The sequence below is a fragment of the Eschscholzia californica genome, unplaced genomic scaffold (genome assembly GCF_041429995.1).
Source record: "Eschscholzia californica isolate CP2 unplaced genomic scaffold, dmEscCali1.0.p SCAF_4, whole genome shotgun sequence".
Taxonomy (NCBI): domain Eukaryota; kingdom Viridiplantae; phylum Streptophyta; class Magnoliopsida; order Ranunculales; family Papaveraceae; genus Eschscholzia; species Eschscholzia californica.
Window position 1 is genome coordinate 44,352,766 of NW_028238461.1, and position 20,967 is coordinate 44,373,732.

Consider the following 20,967-nt stretch of genomic DNA (forward strand, 5'->3'; position numbering starts at 1 on the left):
TTCACAAAAGCTATAATCTTTATATGGTAATAAAATAGACTCTACTCCCTAATAACCAAAGGGAACAAAAAAGCTTGTTAACTTTCATTTACAAGGAACTTTAGCTTAAAACTAGTTATCTTCAGTGTTTGCCCTTTTTGAGGATTATGATTTATTAGCTACCTTCTTAAATAGGACGGGTAAGAGGCTTTATTTTGGCTTATAGGGAGTATTTGAAATTTACACAGAGTTATCTGGCTAATGTTTTTATTCTTGTTTATCTGCCATTGGGCCTAGCTTTGTTGGATGGTAGGGCCACCTAACTGACATAGGATAGCCCTAACCCACTTGGTGGAGAAGAAAATTTGAAATTTCCTTACAAGAATCCACCAACCATAATAAAAGATATAATCCACTATCTGAGGTTAGCCTATCCAAGAATCCACCATAATGAAAGACATATTCTTCCAACATTAACTGTCAGATTAAATCTTTAGTATAACTGCAATCATGTCTCCTTAATTTTCTGTTATGATCTTAAACTCTTATTATTTATAATAATCAAGGCAAGAAAACAATACAGAAAAACACTAAAGTATGGGCTTTTTTGGTCAAAGCGCATGCTTTTATATATATGTGTACGAGAAACCAATTTTTTTGGAATTCAGTCAAACATGTGGAATAACAATTTGTTAATTTAGGCGGCTACCATAACACAAACTGAATGGAAAATAAAATTACATACCACTTAACTAAAATATCATAGTTACCTCACCACAAAGCACTTAATTATGATATCAAGTTTCTTTCAAATAAACTTTATTTTTTGGAATGTTTGTGCATACTTTCCGACAATCAAATGTTTTTCAATGTAGATCTTAGATTTGAAGATCGTTACGATTTATTTCTTCTACTTTTACTTTCTGTTGTTTTCTTTGCACATTAGAGTTATATTGTGTGGTTTTTTAAAGTATTTTGCATCATTGAAAGACCCATATAAGAGTATCTCCAGTGTAAGATTCAATTTGAGAAACTCGGAGTGTGACCGAAGATTTATCGAGTTTTTAGAAGAAAAAAACATCTCAAAATGACGTTGTGTCATTTAACTTTGAGATATCTTAAGAAAAACCGCAATAAGAAGTTTCTCTTAATATCTAATTTGTTTTTATTGAGTCAATAAATAACATGTGTATCAAGTAGAGTTCTCTTTGAGATCTCCATTAGAGACACACAAATTTTAAAGAAACTCGATTTGGTCATATATATAAAAGAAAATCAAAATAAAGACTCAATAAAGACTTTTTTGAATTTTACTTCGGTGATGCCACAAAGCAAATGATCAAATAAGTTTTATGAGGCCACATGACAATGCAAGAAGATGCACAAATAAAATGGTTTTGGGGTTGTTAAAGAAAAACAAGAAAGAGGAGAAAGAAAAAGTTTGATTTATTAGTTATTGTAAAACTAGACAAGTACGACTAGTTAGCAGGGAAGAAATGCCCAAACAAACAAACAAACAAACAAACAAACTCAAAATAGTGGAAGAAATGGATCTTTATAATCAACAAGACTAATCCGTACTCAAGACCTTCTGTTTTTTCTTACTTGAAACATTGTAGTATTTATTTTACTCTGTTTTTTTTTTTCTTCTTTCTAATCTTTCCACCGGCACAAAAAGAGGAATTTGATCAGAGAAAATACCCCACACCACATTTCTATTCAAACAAATCTCTTACCATAATCTCCAATCTCACCACCTTGCCTTCTTCTTCTATACACTTCCTCTCTCTCTTTCTCTCTCTAAAATTACTTTCTCTCTCTAAAAATACTCTGTGTGTTCTTCTGCTGTATGGCTGATATGTATGACAGTAATAAGAGCTCTTCTTTTCCTACTCGTCCAGTTCTTGAATCTGACGATATCTCTCTTTTTCTTCAACATTTTCTTCATTCTTCTTCTGAAAGGTCGTCTAAACTTCAAATGCCTTCTTCATCTCAACCATTTCATCCACCTCTCTTATCTTCTTCTTCTTATTTATCGACTGGAATTCCTAACTCGGATTTCCGACTCAGTAATCATAACGATTCTTCTCCTCCTCCTCTTGACTCGTCTTCTAATTTGATCCTTTCTTCTCCTAATATTTACTTTCCTTCTGAAATGAAAGAGAATCCTACGATTTTTTCTGAGAATGGAGTTGCCGGAGATTCAGATGCCGCCGGTGCAGGTTCCGTCAAGAGAAGAAAAGTTCCGGTAGATAACGATCTCGACGATTATGATTGCGAAAGCGAGGTCTGTTTCATCATTAGTCTCTCTCTCTCTATACATTTTCCCTCTCTCTTTCTCTCTCTAGAACTAATTGAGTGATACTGTTTGATTATAGGAGGGATTTGAAGCATCAGATGGACCATCAAAAACAGTACCTTGTCGTAATTCTTCAAAGAGAAGTAGAGCTGCTGAAGTTCATAACTTATCTGAAAAGGTAAAGATTTTCTCACTAAATTTTCATGAAATTTTGGATAAAAAATGTGATGAGATTTTGTTTTGATTTGAATGTTTAAACAGAGAAGGAGAAGTCGGATCAATGAGAAAATGAAAGCTTTACAGAATCTAATTCCTAACTCAAACAAGGTACTTTAATAATTTAAGAAATTTCCCCTCTTTCTTAACTTTTCAGAGTTCATTGATTTTCTTTTATCAATTGTGAAGAAGTTGATGTTTGGTTTTATAACAGACAGATAAGGCTTCTATGCTTGATGAAGCGATTGAGTATTTGAAGCAACTTCAACTCCAAGTTCAAGTGAGTGATCTTACTTTTTTAGGGTGTTTTTAGTGTTAGCAAACCCTAGAAATGTTTCTGCAACTTATGAAGGTAAGTTGTTGAAAGGCAGAGAAGATTTGAACCCACAAAAGAGAGCATCTAAGTTAGAATGTGATATACTGACCAGTTATTGTGAATTGGGGTTTCAAATTTGGGACTAGATTTGTTTATTTTGGCTCTGATATCAGTATAGGTGGTTTACCTCTGTCACATGAAAACTAGCTCAGGAACTGAATCTTTTGCTCAAACTTGTAGAGTTATCACCTGCTCCTTCCCAATGTGGGACTATTTTAACAACTCATACGTAGAAAATGTTGTTTCAACTGAAGGGGCTTCGGGTTCATGTCTGTGGATCGAAATAACCATCAATGATCTTATAATGAAGTCTTTTCACATTTCGAATTTTGCGCACGTTCTTCAGATGAAGAACCATACCTGCGTACTTGTCATAGTTAATAATGGAGTTTTGAAAACACTGTAATTCTACTTCTGTACTGCCTGCGCTGTTTGAACGGTAAAATATACAAAATGGTTCTTTTAATTCCAAACTCAATGTTGTACAATTGAGAAAAAAATGTAGCATTGATCGAGGAAGAGCTTCGAAGTCTGTAGTCTATATCTTGAGTTCCGGTAGACATGATTTCAAACATTATATTCTTGGTCAAGATAAACCCCTCTTTCTGGACTAAACTATATTCTTGGTCAACATTATATTCTTGGTTTTTCTCGAAGTCCTGTTCTTTCTGGACTAAACTATTACTTATCTATATTTGGTTTGTTTTGCAGATGTTATCAATGAGAAATGGGTTGAGTTTGCATCCATTATACCTGCCGGGGATGATACAACCTCCACAGCTGCCTCAAATGCGGATGGGCTTCGGCCCTGAGGGGAATGCAGTTGGCCCGCAGCATATGAACATTGGAACAGACACACAACCTGTGAACCAAGATTCTTCTACTAGAAGTTCATTCAGTCTTTCCAACCAAAGCTCAACCTTGAATCAATCTATTGTCGTTCCAAATATGTCAAATTTGACCCATCCAGAGACCTCGTTTGGGTTGAACTCATCTATTCAGCTTCATCAAGGACAGTTTCCACTCTCCTCTGCTTCTGAGGTCAGTTAGAATACATTCTTCCGATTTGTTTCCACGCTAAATGCTAAACACGATTAACAGGGGTTTTTTTTATTTGCATAAAAAAGGAAATGTACAGGGAAGATGTTGTGCCTTCACAACAATTACATATAGGTCATGCTACCAGGAATGCTTCAGGTGGGGGTCATTTTGACATTACTATAGAGTTTTATATAATGTGTCGTTATGATAAATACCTCGCTTGCTAATTTAAGGCTTATGAGTTCCAATATATCACAAGTGGGTTGACGGTTGGGCGGTTGGCCATGACAAAATTCCCGTTTCCCCAACTCATACTATCAAGGTTTAGACATCATATGTTTACTCAGGCAGAAGGTTTCGGAACCAAGACTTAGACAATCATTTCAACACTGTAATTCACTAGTTTCCCTTTTCCGTTTTTGGATTGGTTTTCAAGTTATTTCATATACACTCTCGATCATTTCATGACTGCAGAATGTCTGTCGTTTGATGCACGAGCATCTGTAGTACATAACACAAACTCTGTTGATGCTTGCATGTTGGGAGGTAGTATTTTATCACAACCCATGCTTCCCCAACAAGATGCAGTGGCCGATCAAAACCTAATTCAGCATCTGCATAGGTAAACAGAAAGAATATAATCATATCTCATTGTCTACCATTTCTTCCCCAAGTCTTAATTTCTTTATGTAATTATTTTTTCTTTTCCCCCTTAATTATATACAGGAAGAAGTGTAGTACACGATGACCATGGTGGATTTTCTAGTCTTCATTTTGGGTCTCATCTATTACTCAAGCTAATTGATCTAGATTTTGCGGAAACTTGGTCTTTGTTGAAAGCTTATACATTGTTCATCTGGCACCAACTCTGTAAATTAGTTGAAATATATGAATATGGGGATTTGGTAGCTTATAAATTTTATTTTGGTAGGTGTTCTACCATCCTTGTATAATTTGAAGCAAGAAGCTCTAACCACCCTAGTTTGAATTTTGGTTCAGTTAAGATATTTTAGCAGAGGTGTTACAGCTAAATTAGCTTTACTATCTACCACTATATATATGAACTAAGTTTACTAAAAAGAAGATTAAAAGATCTACCGTTATGCTCTAGTCGATAAATCAGGCGAAAATCCGACTGGAGTTCACCCAAGCAATCAATAGAGAAATTTTGGACGACGTTAGATTCCGGCCAGTCATCAATTCTTTTGAGCCGCGCACAATTACCGTGAGCAAACATATTAATGACTAGTAAGGCATTTTGTTTTTGGGGGCAGACTAATATTTGAGTGTTTTTTTTTGTTACAAAGTAACATTTGAGTGTTGGTAAAGAAAGGTTGATGGCATTCATTTGATGAAATGGGGGGAGGGTAGTTTTATTTTATTTTAGTTCAAGAGTTTTGATGATAAAAGATGAGGATGATGATGATAAGAGGAAAATAAGGAAACGAGCTCCAATTTTAGAAAAGTTAGACCCCCTTAACTTTCTTTACCTAATCAGCCAACTATCACTTATGCTTATGAAGTTTGTTTTTAATTTCAGAACAATTATGAAGATGCACTGAAAAAATTGTTACCCAGTTACCTTGCTTGGGTTGGGTGCAGTTTGTAAGTGTCAGGATGACGAAAAATAACTTAATTAACTTGTTAAAAAATATGACGATAAACGATGTGAATGTAAAAGCAGAGACACCAAGATTTTTTAACGTGGTAAAAAACCCCTCCAAACTAGAAAGTAAAAAATAATGGGTTACACAATTCTTCCCTAAAGCAATAGGGGATTAACCAATTCTTCAAGATGTGTAGAAACACTCTTGGATAACAACCAACAGGTTTTGAAATTAAATGTAAGGAACACTTGGTTTGTGAGTCAAAGAAGAGTTTATTTGGGCTGACACAAGCACCAAGACAGTGGTACAAAAAATTTGAATCGTTCATGAATGATCAAGGGTATCACAGGACGGCTTCAGATAATTGTGTTTTTGTTTATAAATTTCCTGATAGAGATTTGATTATACTTCTGCTTTTACTTTCACATCGTTTATCTTCGTATTCCTGAACAAGTTCATTACGCTATTTTTCTTAACAAAAGTCCCATCAAAGCTATTTAGTCGAGAGAGAGAGAAGCTCAAGATTCAAGACGATTCAAGACTTTTGGAGTTTATGTAAACACTTTAAACCACTTGGGCAACTAAGTGTTGACATCATTTTGATGTGTTAGATGGTTGAGTTTTTATGAGTAAAGACTCGAGTGGACCAAGTGAAGGAGGGTTTTGGGCTGTACTCTTGTAACGGAAGTTCTAAAGGCGCCCCCTTATTCTCTAAAAAGGTTCTATGCCCAAATGTCACCGAACTGTGGTGGCAAAATCGTGATTAAATGGAATAAGATAACTATTTTTGTAGGGGTAGGGTTAAAAAGTGGGACCAACTGACAAGAGGAGGAGAGAGAAAAATGAAAAATCTGAGGTGGCGCGACCTGAGGTTTCCGTTTTTGTTTAGACGACAAATAACGGCGTTGTCTTATGATTATTTTTGCCTTTTTGGAGCCTTTCCTTGCACTCCATCACACCACAATTCGCTCTCTCTCTAACCATCTTGATGAGAATGATGTCTGAAGATGTGGGTGGTGGCGGCGAAGGTAGAGGTGGTGGTGGTGGTGGTGGAGGAGGAAACTTGTGGGTAGATCAAAGTCATTTATGGCCAGGGTTTTCAACATCTGATATGATCTCATTATCAAGTGAAAATATTACTACTACGTTGATAGATAAAAGTGATGCTAGTAAAATGAACCTGCAGCCTCTTGATTCAGGCTCAAACACCCCGACACCAGCACCTACCCCAACACAAACAACAATACCACCATTAACACCCACGGCTGGTCACAACCAGACTCCTAACAATAAGCGAAGTCGAAGTGGTGGTGTTCATAAAGGCACTACCGGAAAGGGTAAGGCTGATGTTTCTGGTCATGATGGAAGTGGTGGTTGTGGGGGTGAATCAGATCATGATATTCATATATGGACTGAGAGAGAGAGGAGAAAGAAAATGAGAGATATGTTCTCTAATCTTCATGCTTTGCTACCTCAGCTCCCTCCCAAGGTACTATACTCTACCTTCTATATTTTACTTCAAGACTGAAGCAGAGACAGAATAGTCCCACATATGAGAAGGTGATCTAACAACCAAGAACACAATGTCTAGGTCAGAGTCATCGGCGATTGGATTTGAGTTAGATGATCACATATTAACAACTTCTAACCCTACCCACTTTAGGGTTTCCAAGAAACTGTTCTGTTTTAGAAGTTCACTCAATCTGGCTCCAGTTTTTCACAAACTAGGGTTTGCTTCTTGAATTTCAGAAAGAAAAGAACTAGTACCTTTCCAACTCAGAGTTGATGATTAAAGATAAAATTTCTACATGCAGACATCTTTAATTTGTTTTTGTTAATCATGCATTTAATCCCTTGTCTTTTTCTCTCATCTTTTAAACCATCATGAAAGAACAGAAAATAGTTTCTAAAGATTGTTTGGTGTATGCCTTCTAAGTGCTCCCATAGTAGTCCATATCGAAAAAAGATACTCCCCTAACCAAGAATTTCATATCTTAATCGGTTATCTTCACTCATTCGCACTTGGTTTTGAACTTTTCATACATAAACTTATAAGTGTCACGGAGCTAGACCCAGATGTGATAGGCCTAACGACCACGTGCTCCAGGCCATTCAATCAAAGGAAGCATGTTAAGGCACAAAGAACCTCACACATAAATACATCATGGAGCATGTGAGAATAGTCTAACATGAACAAAAACACACTCTCTCTCATCACACAGAATTACTAACTTATCTTTCCTAGTTATCAATTGGTTTTAAGTTGGATGTCATTTCCTTCTCATGTTTCGGTGTAGGCGGATAAATCAACCATAGTTGATGAAGCAGTGAACTACATTAAAACCCTTCAATACTCACTTCAAAAGCTACAAAAACAAAGGCTGGAAATGCTAACAGGAAGGACAATATCGTCGACAATCATCATTGATCATGAGCCATCATCATCACTAGTACTTGCTTCAACTGCACCACCATTATTGAACTCGTGCGAAACCTTTCTGGTTGATCAAGGATCTTCTAATAGGAATATTACTACTTCCATGAGCAATATGAACTCACAAAATATCCTTGATGTTCCAGCTATCTTTCAGACATGGTCTTCACCAAATGTAGTCTTGAACGTGAACGGCGCAGACGCACAAATCAGTGTATGCGCTCCTAAGAAACCAGGGTTACTATCTTCTTGTTTATATGCATTAGAGAAGCATAACTTGGAAGTGGTAACTGCTCAGGTTTCCTCTGATTTCTATAGAAGCATGTTCATGATCCATTGCCATGTAAGTATTCTTTTTCTTTTTTTTTGAAGGAACCATGAAAGTAGTCTATCATTAGGTTTTTGCAACCAACAACCATTTGACTGAGGGGTGAGAGATCTTATATACTTAGTCATGGTACATTTTTTTCCTATTGGGATAATCCCATGTTGTGGAAGGAACAAGGGGTAGTTTTTAAGAGTTGTCCCACATTGCTCGCAAGAGTGTCTAGAGACTGGACTATAGGTGTACGCTCAAGCTTAGTAAGTGCCGAGGCCTTTTGGGCGGGCTTGTGGTGCCTTCTCCAAGAATAAAACCCTGTACCTGTGTGAGGTGGTCAAAGCGGGGACAATAATGATAACTGCTTGCAAAGATTGTAAGAGCAAACATCATTTTTTTGAACTAGTTTTGGATTAAAAGAGGCACAAGACCACCCAACGTTGGTATTAAGGCCCATGAAATTACAAGTCTCAACTCAATAGTCTATCGAAGGTATAAACCAATATAAGAGGAGAAGACTGTTAGTGAATATTCCTCCGCCATTGGAAAGTTTCACCTCTTTCACACCTGAGCTAGTCTTTGGGGGAGAGACATGCACAAGACCATCCAATATGCAGTATTACTCATGATGACAAACCAAACACTATTGTGTTCTATTATACTTACATTAGGGTTACAAGAAATAGAAAGAGCTTCCCATCAAGGAAGCTAGTATCATTTTCAACTTGGGAAACTAATAGGAGAGAATCCCAATCGGGTTCTCTTTCCTTCTCTTGATGGAGCCGGCTAGCAGGGTGCCCATTGGTGATTATAACTAATACTAGGTTTTGAGTTTCCGTGCATGAATGCTTGTAATTCTAAAATCTAACTTGTATAATGTGGTGCTTAAATAGGCAAATGGTGCCTATAATCAATTTCTGGAGCCATTGGCAGTGGAAGAAATTTACAAGTTGGCAGCAGGAGAGATGATATTCTGGATCTCATCTTCTTGATCTAGTACTCTATATATGTGACTATGTATCAAACATAAGACACAAGAATATCATGAGTTTCACCAAGATACAATCATCATAAAAAGAATACCCTAGGTTATGTTTATTTGTAAAGCTGATATGTGTCTATGCTACGTGAAACTCTTGCCTTCTTTCGCTATAGAAATGGCTATTAATGGTAAAAAATGTTCTTTTATTTTTATCAAACAACTTGTTTAATGATATAGCTTGGATATGTTATAATATGCTCAGATGCATTATAAAGGTAGAATATGCACATAACTACTGTCAATCAACATGATATGATGTTAGCCCTAGAAACTAACAGAACAACCATACATAGACAGCGACAAAGAAATATTTTACTTGGGTTAAAAAAATCGACCCATAAATCTAAAGCTAAAAGACATTCCCAGAGTAATTGAACCCAATGCATTTTAAAATTTTACAAGGCATACAAACATTAGGCTACTCACCCATGTGCCACTGTACGAATGTTTACATCCTATCAAATTATGAGCATTTAATGTGCCTTATGCTGCCAAAATATAATTACTCTTTCAATTTTAAATTCCTATCTGAGGTTGCCGACGCCCACAGAATCTCATACCTTCGTTAGGGAAGTTCTAAATGCGATCTCGAGATGCTCACGGCTAAGATTTGGTGCAATGTCGAATAGGGGCATCTTTAGAACTTTTCTTTAAGTTAAACACTTTGAACATAACAAGGACTTTTGTGATGTGATCTTGCTAATAATATAGATATCTTATTTCAATTTTGTAGGTGAAAAGTAAGAGAAGAAGAAGAAAATAAAAACCTTCGTGTGAAGCAGGCAAAACATCCCTTATGTCAATAACCGAGAAGTCAAATGGGCGGATACAAAATATGTATGTAACAACATAAGGAGGTTTTTTTTTTTTTGATGAATGGAAGCAATTGCCTTATTTATTAGCTACTTGAGCAAAAATTAATGTTGGCTAAATCTGCCGCCAACGAGCTTACAATGCAATTCGGAGTCTCATAGGTCTCCATAGTTTGATTTAATTTAAGCTTAAAATTGAACTTAGCTAATGAATGAGCGACATTATTTGCTTCTCGAGGACAATACTTGAATTCTACTTGTTGAAGTTTCGCCGAATCATCTTGAATCTCAGTTATAATAGATCGAATCCTCCATGGTGCATTATCCGGGTGATCTGAACAAGCTTTTATAATAGTCAATGCATCTCCTTCAATGAGACACCCATACTCAGGAATTTGTTTCGCCATGTATACAGCCAATTGTATCCCTCTAGCTTCAGCCTCCATTGCCGTTGGAGCTACACAACTTCTCACAACAGCCATTACAAACTCTCCTTTGCTATTCCAACATATAGCTGCAACCATTGCTTCTCCATGCTCAAAAGCTGCATCGCAATTTATTTTAAGTAAGTCTGAGCGTGGAGGAACCCAAAACCGTTCTAGTTGTCTTGATACAATCTCTTCATGTGTATCTCTACTTGTGTTATAACTTGAGAAGTCATGAAACATTGTTTGAGCATCTTGTATTATTCTATAACTGTTCGGTTGTATCTTCTCAAAGGTACATTTGTTCCGTGCTTTCCATAAAGCCCACGTAACATATAATCTCAACACGATAACCTTCTCATCTTCATTAATCATAATCCACTTGCATAGTAGTGTTTTAAAATCATCAGTTCCATCGACCCTCACATATAATGGAGAACACATCCATGTCTCCCTTGCCTTACTACATGTACGGAATAAGTGATCGATATTTTCATCCTCCTCTTCACAAATTGAACACTTCATGGATACTTCTGGGTTAAACTTTAATATTCTCATTTTTGTTGGTAGAGCATCGTGTAAAATTCTCCAGATGAAGGTGCGGACTCTTGGAAGTAAGCGAAATTTAGTCCACATATTCATCCAAGATATTTCATACGATAATTCATGCCGATGAGATGAACTCGGTTTCTCCTTATGAATAGTAGTATATAGCGATTTAGCCGTGAACGTTCCTTTGTTTGTATGTATCCAAATTAACTTATCCTCAACTCTCTTCACATTCAATGGGATTTTAAGAATTTCTTTCGTAGATAACTCATCGAAAGTCTCTTCTATCAATCTTTTGTTACAATGTCCGTCTTCACTAATAAGATCTTCAACAAAGAATAGATTTTGCACCTGATCATCTACATCTTTCAAATTTGGTTTGAACCCCCTTAAGGTTAAGTTTAAAGAACCCACGTATTATTCCGAGAAAAGAAATTTTTGAGATATATTTTATTTGTACTTATTATTTCCCCACTTTAATCAATGTGGGGGTGGAGTAAAGATTAGAATGAATTATGTAACGAAAATGGTTGTTTTGAAGTGAAGGACCAGTGTGATGAGGGGGTGGTGGGACCTGGTCGGTTCTTCTGTTACAATCTACCAAAACAAGTTAAAAATCAGACAATTTAGTTCCATCAATTCATTGTTCCCCAAATAAATAGATCATTTGTCATTTGACTGGTCAAACTACAAGATAACCACACTCCACCCTTTTCTATTGGGACCATCCAGTTGTCATGATAGATTATCCAACAAATCCTCCTCCATCCTTAAAAAAAGAAAAAAAATCCTCCTCCAAATTCCCAATCCACCACACATGACCTAAAAATAAGGCAAAATGAAGTATGAGTCCAAAAACTACTATCTTAATGGGAAACGAGTCCAAATAAAATAAAAGATCAATCTAAAGATTTTATAGGAGAGTAAAAAATTAAGTTTGGACGTGAAAATGTTGCAATTCTGGAACCAAATATACATTATGAGTCATTGGTTAGACACACATTATTTACTGCAGTACACACTGACTTTTGTGTTATGTCATTGACATTGGTGATATGTACAATCATTTTGATACACAAACGTTAGAATCTGTTAAAGAACGTTAGTAGCATTTCTGTCAATTAACAACTTGATCATGTACAGTGTAAAATGCATAATATTAGTATCAAAATAATCTAACATTATGTAATATCCAAATAAAAATATGCTATGTACAAAAAAATTAAAGTAATACACAAGCAGTTTATGCATCAAAACAGGTTGATTCAAACATATGATAACGTGTAATTTCTTAACCATTATGTACCTTACTCGTTGGACCTGCCCCTTATACATATTTATTTAATAACAACTGTAAATATTATATTATTTATATTTCAGAACTTTACAGAAGAGAAAATAAAGTTACATTAGAATAGTTAATACTCAAAAAAATAAAACATGAAACTCATTATCTAGTTGTAACTCTTAAGTCTTAAGGTTGTGCAAGAAGGTGCCACATAAACCACTTTGAGGCTAGCAGCTTTCAAGCCCTCCGACGACCATACCTTCAGTTGCACAATAGAACCTGACTCCACACCTACCCCTTACGTTTTGTGATCTAGAACCTACTTCCTGGTAAATTTTGTATTGTTGGACCTTTTGCACACGACACACTTACTAAAAATAATGGTCAATTTAATTTTGACCCTCAAATTATTACCAACTGACTATCTTGTTCTAGTAGATTCTCCAATGCATCTTTTTAGCCTCCTAAGTTTTTCTAATTCTTTTTCAGGAGGATGGGTTTTAAGTCCAAAATCGAATAATCAATGGCTCTAGAGCCCAAAGATAATCTGAAATAGAAAATAAATCCACTTAGAGTAAATTACATGTCTAACCTTTGATTTTTTTTATTACTACCTAACCTATCCTAAGTTTAAAAAATAACCAAATTAAAGATTCACTAAATTATTTCCTCAAAAAAAGAAATCCTTCCACAACAAAAGTTTTCTTTTCTGTTTATCGTAATGACCAAGTTTTTAGTTATATTTTTTTTTATACATATTTGGGTAACATAATATAATCTCAGGAGAATTGTGTCAAAAAAAATAAGATGCTAGAGAAATATAAGTATTGCAGGAGAATCAATGAAATGTTAGAGAAACATAATTTAAAACATGTGCAGGAGAATCAGTGAAATGCTAAAGAAATATTTAAAATTTGGTTAAAATAATATAATTTCAGACAAATTTTGTTAGAATCAATAAGATGCTAGAGAAATATAATTATTGTAGGAAAATCAAAGAAATCCTAGAGAAAAAATAGTCCTTCTTCTTAAATAAATTTTTTAGAATGTCGTTAGAATCAATAAGACGCTAGAGAAATGCAATCCTAATTTCAGAATAATTTATTTTTGTAACTATATTATTGAATTTCAAAATAAATAAAATGCTAGAAAAAAAATTGAGAATTTTGTTATATATAAGAATGTTGTTAGAATCAATAAGATGCTAGCGAAATAATAAAATGATTATTAACCTACTTCTAACATATTCATAACAGATGCCAATAGAATGAAGAAAATACTATTAAAATACTGAAAATGTAGCAAAAACAAATTTAGTTTATATTTTTTTATGAGAACAAAATTATAGTGATATTTCAAAATTCACTGTGTACTAAAAAGTGTTACATTTTAAGTTTGTTGTTATATTAAAATAATTTTTTTTAACAAGATTCTAAGTGTAATCGACATATATACATTTTTTAATGATTTCAAAGAAAAAATACGTTTTAGAGATGGAAATATCGAGGTAGAGATAAAAAGTCATCAAAAATTCACAATTTCTTCAAGTTCGAAGAACATAAAGTTAGAGAGATAGGAACTCGTTTTAGGTAAATCACGATTGTTTTGGTATGTTACTTTAGCCCAATATAAATTTTGGAAATAAATATTGACAATAAATATCCACCATAAATATTTCTCTTAAAATTTATGGAAAGAATAAATGTATTAACACAACTATTAGAAACCTTTCTTTACCGATGGTTAAATATATATTTATGAAAGGGTAAAAATGGGAGGAACTAAATAGCATGATGCATGGGGCCCACTAAATAGTAAATTTTTGGACTTATTTTCATTTTTTGTTTATTTCGGTTTTATATTATTTATTAATTTAGGAGTTAATTTAGGAGTGGATATATGACTAATTACCCCCCTATTTTTGGACCTTAAACTCAAAAATCATTTTCTTTTTTGTTGTTAAAAGAAGTTTTTCTAGTCAGAAGCAGACATTATTTTCGCCTATTTTTCTTTTCCAAATTAACCTTAGAAGCTTGTATTCTCCTTTATATTCCTATTTTATTCTCAACGGAGGTCATTTGAATAAAATTGGAAAATAACTCTTGAATGGGGCCTCTTAGTCAAACATTTTTGGTAGACACTGAAAATTAATAAGGTGAACTTCCAACTAATATGGATTTAGTTAGGGAGTGTGTTCGACAATCTCAGTGGTGGCCAACGGGTCGTGTCGGCCCGGAAACGGCACGACACGACCCGCTTATAAGGAAACACGGCATGACACGAAACGTCGCGTGTCGTGCCGTTCCGACCCGTCACGGGTCAAGCGGGTCGTGGCGGGTCTGGGATTTTAAGCTCCCAGACCCGTCAACCACGACACGTCAGGAACGGAAACACGACCCATGGCGTTCCTAACCCGCCACGACACGCTAACACATTAGAAACAAATACTTAATTTACAAAATATTATTATTATTTTGTTGAAAATAGTTATTAATTAATAAAATCAATAGTTAATAATATTATTAAGTAATATAATAAACATAGATTCTAAAGTTTAAACAAAAGTCACAACGTTCGACTTGAAAATTATTTAGTGGTTCATTTTGTTACGGTTGGAAACAACTGTCCCATTAACCACAACCCGGCACAACAACGGGCGGAACCGCCACGGAAACGGTTGGACCGTTGTCATGAGGCGTTTTTGTGCCCAGACTTTGTGGTCTGGGAACGACACGGCTCAAAACCGTGTCTGCCGTGCTGTCAAACGGGTCGTGCCGCCACGGCACGACCCGTTGGCCACCGCTAAACAATCTAGAACTCAAAATGATGAGTCAGTCACATCTGGAGGCTATTTCAAAACTAACCAATAAATAATTTATAGTGAATCTTTTGATCACCTACTTGACCTCCATTATAATATAAGGTTGAATTAAGGGTGAGAATGTTTTCCGAGAGCCCGAAACCGTCAATGGGTACCCGAGCCTATAACTGACTATGGGAACTCGCTACCCGTTGCGGGTAGATCCCGTCCGACCTGATGAAATTTGGGGGGGGGTGGGGGTGTGCGGGTTAAAACCCTTGCCCGACCTCCCGCCACACCCGAGTCAGATGGGTGTCTATATATATTCGCCTGTTTGTGGTTCATTGGGAAGCTTAAAAGAAGAAATTCACTTCAAATCTTCAATAAGACAGAGAGAATGTATGTCGTTAGGTGAGAGATCTCTAGTATCTATTACTAAAACCAAATACAAGTGTATATATATAATATATATATATATATATATATATATATATATATATCAATATTTGATCAATATAAAATATAACATTAACAATCTATTAAAATATGAAAGAAGAAATGAATTGATTCCCTAAACAAACATATAAAAAAATGATTCAGACTTAGATGCAGAACTATGTCGGATACCCGTGTCGTCTGTTGCCCGACAACCCGATTTCTCTCGCGGGTGTGGGCGGACTTTGGGTAGAGAAAAATTAAAAATTACCCGCTCGATCTACCCGACTACCTTAATAGTCAAAGAGAAGATCTACCCGGCCCGCCCGAACCTGAAGTGTTTTTATCCGTGGACACCTATACCCGCCCGATTTCCACCCCTACTACCATAGTGTATGACACGAATATGTCAAGCATATTAGATCTACAAATTTTTTTTTTCCGTTGAAAGACCTACAAACTTGTATGTCAAAAAAAATGATGCTTAAAGTGGTTGGTTTATTTTCCCTGTGTTTCAAGGAATGAAAATAAGTATCTCCTTATATATGTGAAATAACAGGTAAATAGTCTAAAATTTAGTGGTGGGAGTTTTGCCCATGAGTCCGAACCCGCCCACGGCACCCGATCCCAAGGAGGACCATGGACGCCCGCTCCCGTCTCGGGCACAACCCGCCCAGCCCGCCAAATTTTGGTGGGTGGGCATGGGTTAAAACCTCTACACGCGCACTCGCCCATGCCCGCACCCACTTAACCTCACCCAAAGATACCCAATCAGATTACATCAACTTTATGGGTTGATGAAGCCCCAACTGTCTATATTGCTAGGCTTAGTTGAGATGGTAAACAATATGTTTAAGGACAATCACACGAACTCAGTACATTGCTTTGCAATGGCCCAAGAGAATTCCTAGTAAAATACTGAAGTAGTCTTTGGCTTTGAGGGAACAAAGAGTGGGGTAAGTTTATATTATATCTCGTGAGAATTTTTCATTAGTTTTCAATCTGAGATTAAATTCCTACAAGGAACAACACAAATAACGTCTAGTTTTAGAATCAGGAAAGGTGTTCGCAGATTCTATAAAAAAAGAGGAAAAAGTGATTTTTTTTTCAAGTCATGAGATTACCCGCTACCCGCCCGTCCATACCCAAATTCCCCGAACTTCTTAATGGGATTGGGCGGGTAATGGGCAAGGTGAATTTCAAAATTGTCCGCCCAATTAACCCGCTTACCCTAATAGCCATTGAAATTTTGTGCCCGACCCGCCCCGCCCCGCCCGATGCTTCAAGTGTCCATGGACGCCCATACCCTCCCAATTCCCACCCCTGGTCTAAATCCAAAATTGATTTCGTCAATGTAGTACTAGTATCTTTGAATACCTATTTATTGCCAAAGTCTCATGGAGTCAATGTTTATATCAACTAACATGATTGATTCCCCCATTTGTAGCAAGCTCTCCTACTTCCAATAATAACAGCTAGCTAACAAACCTAACCCACCATCTCCAACTTACTATCAACTGTCAATATCTTATTTTTAATTTCCCATATGACTTGTTCTCTAACAACAAATTAAGCAATTTAATTGTGGTTCAACATTTAACTTACTATCCAATTCCAGGATCTTATTTGTAATAGTAAAGAAAAGAGGGCGACACTTTTCATCAATATAGAGCACTAACAAAAAAAGGAATATGCTAGTTAGTCGAACAACAAATAGTGTTAACCAAAAAAAAAAAAAAAAAGATAACTTTTTGTGGATATTATGTTCAATTTTACATGATCCCTACATTTTTCAGGGCAAATGAAACTATAACAACAAAATATAAAGAACCACAATACATTAGTCGTGTTTGATGGCAACAGGAGTTGAACGTTTTCAGGATATTTGTTTTCAAACATACACAAGATTAGAAAAAGAAAATAAACAAAATCTTTTCACGTTACAAATGTTAGTTCCCTCCAAATTCTTCAAAATAACGTTCTAAAAAAAACAATCAATGGAACACTTCTTCTTCTCTTCCACATTTCAAATTTTGGATCTCGTAAAAATTGTAATTTCAGAATTACTTACTTACAGATGTTTATGTACCATTGGTAAAACCCTCAATCAAATCCTCTCTCTCTCTCTCTACTTTTTCTTCCTTTTTCTCTCTCTAGACTTCGAACTAAAATTTGAAAAAAAAAAATCAAAACGGAACAATATCACTACAATTATAATCATCAGTATTTGTAATCGAATCATCCGGCCATGAATCTCTAAGCAATTTCAACAACATTTGCGCCTTCCTTTTTGCCCTAACCGTACAATCACTCTGTACAAGTAACAACAACTGCGTCACTACTCCAGCAACCACCGCATCTCTCTGCAACTGCTCCGACACAGAACACAACGAAAGCAAAGCTCCGGCGGCGTATTCCGTCGCCCTATCAGAAATCTTCAGTATGATTTTTACCAATAGTGGAACCGTCAAGGCGTGCGCCGCAAAGGCGGCGCAACCTTCCCCCACTCGGCAGAGCAATTCGATAGTAGCTAAAGCTCGTTCGGCATCGCATTTCTCAAAATCTGCTAATCGATTGATTAAAGCTTCAGGTGCTCCGGCGAAAACCGCTTTATTCCGATTCTGTTTTACTAAACATAACGAGAATAAGGTTTTGATTCCGATTTTGAGTGCTTTTGGATAAGCTAATTGATAATTCAAGATACCGATTATTCCTTCGAGAATTCCGTCCGCATTTCCGATGAAGATGCGGAGATCTAATGAACGAGTTCCGGCGACGATGATTTCGATTAAAGCGGCGGCGTTTACACGGATTTCGATTGAAGGATGAGTGAGAAAAGAAGAGAGTAAAGAAATTCGATCTGGTTGAGAAGCTATGAAGGTACATTCTGATTCAGTGAGTTGAAACAGAACGAGTAGTGCGAGTGATTCATGAATCAACTCAATTGAATCGGTTTCTCTATTAGAAAAGATGATAGAAATGAGAGTATTTTGAGGATTATGAGATGAAATTAAAGATCTGTTTTTATCTGAATCTCGAGCGAATCCTCTGAGTCGACGAATTGCAATGATTCGAGTCTCGGTTGAGATTGAATCGTTTGACGCTTGAGTGAGTAAAGAACGGACTAAAATCGGATCAGCTGGTTGTTTGGGTGTAGGTATACGTTCAACACCGAAAGACCGATTTGAAACGCACCAGTTTTGGATTAAACGACGGAGGGTATGATTGGGGATAAGATTGAAATCAGAGAGATGAGTTCTGGTTACCGGACAAGTGGTGTTTCCGGTAGCCACCCATGATTCAATGCTAGATCGGTCGTAAGTTTGACCGGTGCTGACGGTAACTGGGTCAGTCATTAGCTCAAGTGAGATCGGACATCTGAAATGATATGGGATTTGAACTCCAACTACGTCTAAAGATTCTAAACTTCTTCGCATCTTTACTTTCTCTATCTAAATTACTTTCTCTCTCTAGGAAATGACGGAGGGAAGCGTCGAGCTCTAGGGTTGTTTCTCTTATCTCTCTCTCTCTAGAAAATCTTGGACATTCTAAAAAGGACGGAAGTGCAAAAATCTCTGCTACTTCTTCTGCAAATGCTTTCTCTCTTTTTTTTCTCTCTCTATTCGTTTGTCTCCAAATCTCATCTCCAGCTTTAGTCTTCTCTTTATAATTGATGAGGAGAAGAAAAACATATAGCACCAACAGCCACATCTGCAAACCACTGAAATTTCTGACATTCCACACGTGTGGGTCTCTCTCTCAAGTCTCAAGTCTCAAAACAAACAAACCCTAACCCTAGTTTGGGGTAACTAACCATGGTTATAATACTACTCCCGTCACTATCTTTGATTTTAATTTTGGTAACTGTAAATGCACGTATATCTGGATTCTGGGTGACTGAGAAAGGTAATTTTTTACTGTAGAGAGGGTGGTCAAAGGTCAAAGGTTTTGGATGTTGGGACCCACACACCCACAGTGGACAGAGTGGGTGGTGTTTAAGGCGTTGGGGTTGGTTTTTGGGAGTGAGTATTATAATCGTATCCCGTGATTAGGAAGGAAAGAAGGAAGATGATGAGAAGGAAAGGAGTGGTTTTCTGTTGGGCGTGTGGGGACGGAGTGTGAGTGGTCCACTTTTGTTTTTTTGTCGTCAAATTTGATGATGCACGCCGTAGGCGATAAGATTTCTCGTTCTAAGACATGCAACTGTATGAAATTTTGGGAAATCATAAATGTTCCAAGAATTTTTTGACAAAATTCTTAACTTCAAGAATCACACGGATAAAAAAAAATTATATTTTTGTGAAAGTGAGCCGTCAAGTAAATGTGACCCTCTTTCAAAAAAAAATAAAAAAAATTAATGTGACCGTAGTGAGTAAAGAAACTCTTTTCAACATCACATATAATCAAGTCTAAACAATGAAAATATCCCAAGAGTCATATTTGATGAACATATAAATGAAATTGAAATTAGTTACTTACTTGAATTGCTTGAAGCCATAATGATGAAACAGATTCTCCTGAACCTAGAGAGATCTCTTTGACAATTTTGTCTTAATGTGAAGAGAACAAAATTAGAGTTGTATCTACACAATGAAGTACCAATCTGTTATTGAAGTTACCAAAATTATTATTAAACAACTCATTATCTTAAGTAATAATACGTAAGGGCACACTACACGATGCATATCTAAATATGCCCCTACATAATGTAACTGATATTAAATTGGTTCATATGATAATTAATTAGATCACTAAGGACCCTTGAGCGAATATTATTTCAATATTATAAGTCTTCATATTAAGTCCACACAATCATTAGTATTGAAAATACAAATAAAAATATTTTGATCTGATTCCCCCAACCTTTAAGATGTGGCCAACCCATTTGTTCATCCATTACATTTGGCCAAATATTTTCTTCATTTTTTTTAGATCTTTGTTACGAGAATATATAGTGATTTTTCAATCTGATCTAAAATCCCATGTACGGATTCATTGCGAAATCCAATACAGTTGAAATTGAGGTGAATTAATCAATTAACAAGTTCATGATTAAGGATGGTGGATATTGAATTGCGAGAAAATCATATGGGGAACGACCATTTTTTAGGGAAGAAAAACTAAAGGCACGTAAGAAAGGGTGGAAGCTAGACGCAATTCCAATTATTTTGTGTCCACCGCCACGACGAATGTAAACCTCCGTAGCGACCCTTGATCCACGTCGAAACTCCATACAGTTTCATGGTGAAACCCAATATGGGGACTTGATGTGGATCGCTAATCATGTTTTCTTTTATAGATATATAGAAAGAAACAAGATAAAGGAAGGGGAAGATGACAGAGGA

The 20,967-nt window shown here is 36.1% G+C and overlaps 4 protein-coding genes across 5 annotated transcripts; 2 read left to right on the forward strand and 2 right to left on the reverse strand.

The window, feature by feature from the left end:
- Window positions 1–1,333: 1,333 nt before the first annotated feature.
- On the forward strand, window positions 1,334–4,828 carry LOC147545005 (uncharacterized). Of its 2 annotated transcripts, XM_086632204.1 has the most exons (8): window positions 1,334–2,266; window positions 2,358–2,456; window positions 2,540–2,605; window positions 2,709–2,774; window positions 3,582–3,911; window positions 3,998–4,067; window positions 4,386–4,533; window positions 4,638–4,828. In XM_086632204.1, the coding sequence occupies exons 1-8, from the start codon at window positions 1,829–1,831 to the stop codon at window positions 4,657–4,659; spliced, it is 1,239 nt and encodes a 412-aa protein (XP_086488330.1). In that variant the 5' UTR covers window positions 1,334–1,828; the 3' UTR covers window positions 4,660–4,828. The 2 variants fall into 2 exon arrangements, 1 of the variants encoding a protein (XP_086488330.1); XR_015223053.1 differs by lacking the exon at window positions 3,998–4,067.
- Window positions 4,829–6,469: 1,641 nt separating this feature from the next.
- LOC147545006 (transcription factor bHLH95-like) lies at window positions 6,470–9,470 on the forward strand. The gene is made up of 3 exons (XM_086637299.1): window positions 6,470–7,007; window positions 7,816–8,295; window positions 9,165–9,470. The coding sequence occupies exons 1-3, from the start codon at window positions 6,507–6,509 to the stop codon at window positions 9,261–9,263; spliced, it is 1,080 nt and encodes a 359-aa protein (XP_086493425.1). The 5' UTR covers window positions 6,470–6,506; the 3' UTR covers window positions 9,264–9,470.
- Window positions 9,471–10,211: 741 nt separating this feature from the next.
- On the reverse strand, window positions 10,212–11,108 carry LOC147545007 (uncharacterized). Its single transcript, XM_086635781.1, has one exon. It carries the CDS (start codon window positions 11,106–11,108, stop codon window positions 10,212–10,214), a length of 897 nt encoding a protein of 298 aa, XP_086491907.1.
- A 6,538-nt stretch (window positions 11,109–17,646) lies between these two features.
- On the reverse strand, window positions 17,647–19,905 carry LOC147545008 (U-box domain-containing protein 26-like). Its single transcript, XM_086632206.1, has one exon. It carries the CDS (start codon window positions 19,057–19,059, stop codon window positions 17,809–17,811), a length of 1,251 nt encoding a protein of 416 aa, XP_086488332.1. The 5' UTR covers window positions 19,060–19,905; the 3' UTR covers window positions 17,647–17,808.
- Window positions 19,906–20,967: the final 1,062 nt, after the last annotated feature.

Coding starts and splice junctions, on each gene's coding strand:
- LOC147545005 (XM_086632204.1), top strand. CDS start 1,829: ATGGCTGATATGTATGACAGTAATAAGAGCTCTTCTTTTCCTACTCGT. Junction 2,267..2,357: donor ATTATGATTGCGAAAGCGAG/GTCTGTTTCATC, acceptor GTTTGATTATAG/GAGGGATTTGAAGCATCAGA. Junction 2,775..3,581: donor AACTTCAACTCCAAGTTCAA/GTGAGTGATCTT, acceptor TTTGTTTTGCAG/ATGTTATCAATGAGAAATGG.
- LOC147545006 (XM_086637299.1), top strand. CDS start 6,507: ATGAGAATGATGTCTGAAGATGTGGGTGGTGGCGGCGAAGGTAGAGGT. Junction 7,008..7,815: donor TACCTCAGCTCCCTCCCAAG/GTACTATACTCT, acceptor GTTTCGGTGTAG/GCGGATAAATCAACCATAGT. Junction 8,296..9,164: donor TGTTCATGATCCATTGCCAT/GTAAGTATTCTT, acceptor GTGCTTAAATAG/GCAAATGGTGCCTATAATCA.
- LOC147545007 (XM_086635781.1), bottom strand. CDS start 11,108: ATGAGAATATTAAAGTTTAACCCAGAAGTATCCATGAAGTGTTCAATT.
- LOC147545008 (XM_086632206.1), bottom strand. CDS start 19,059: ATGCGAAGAAGTTTAGAATCTTTAGACGTAGTTGGAGTTCAAATCCCA.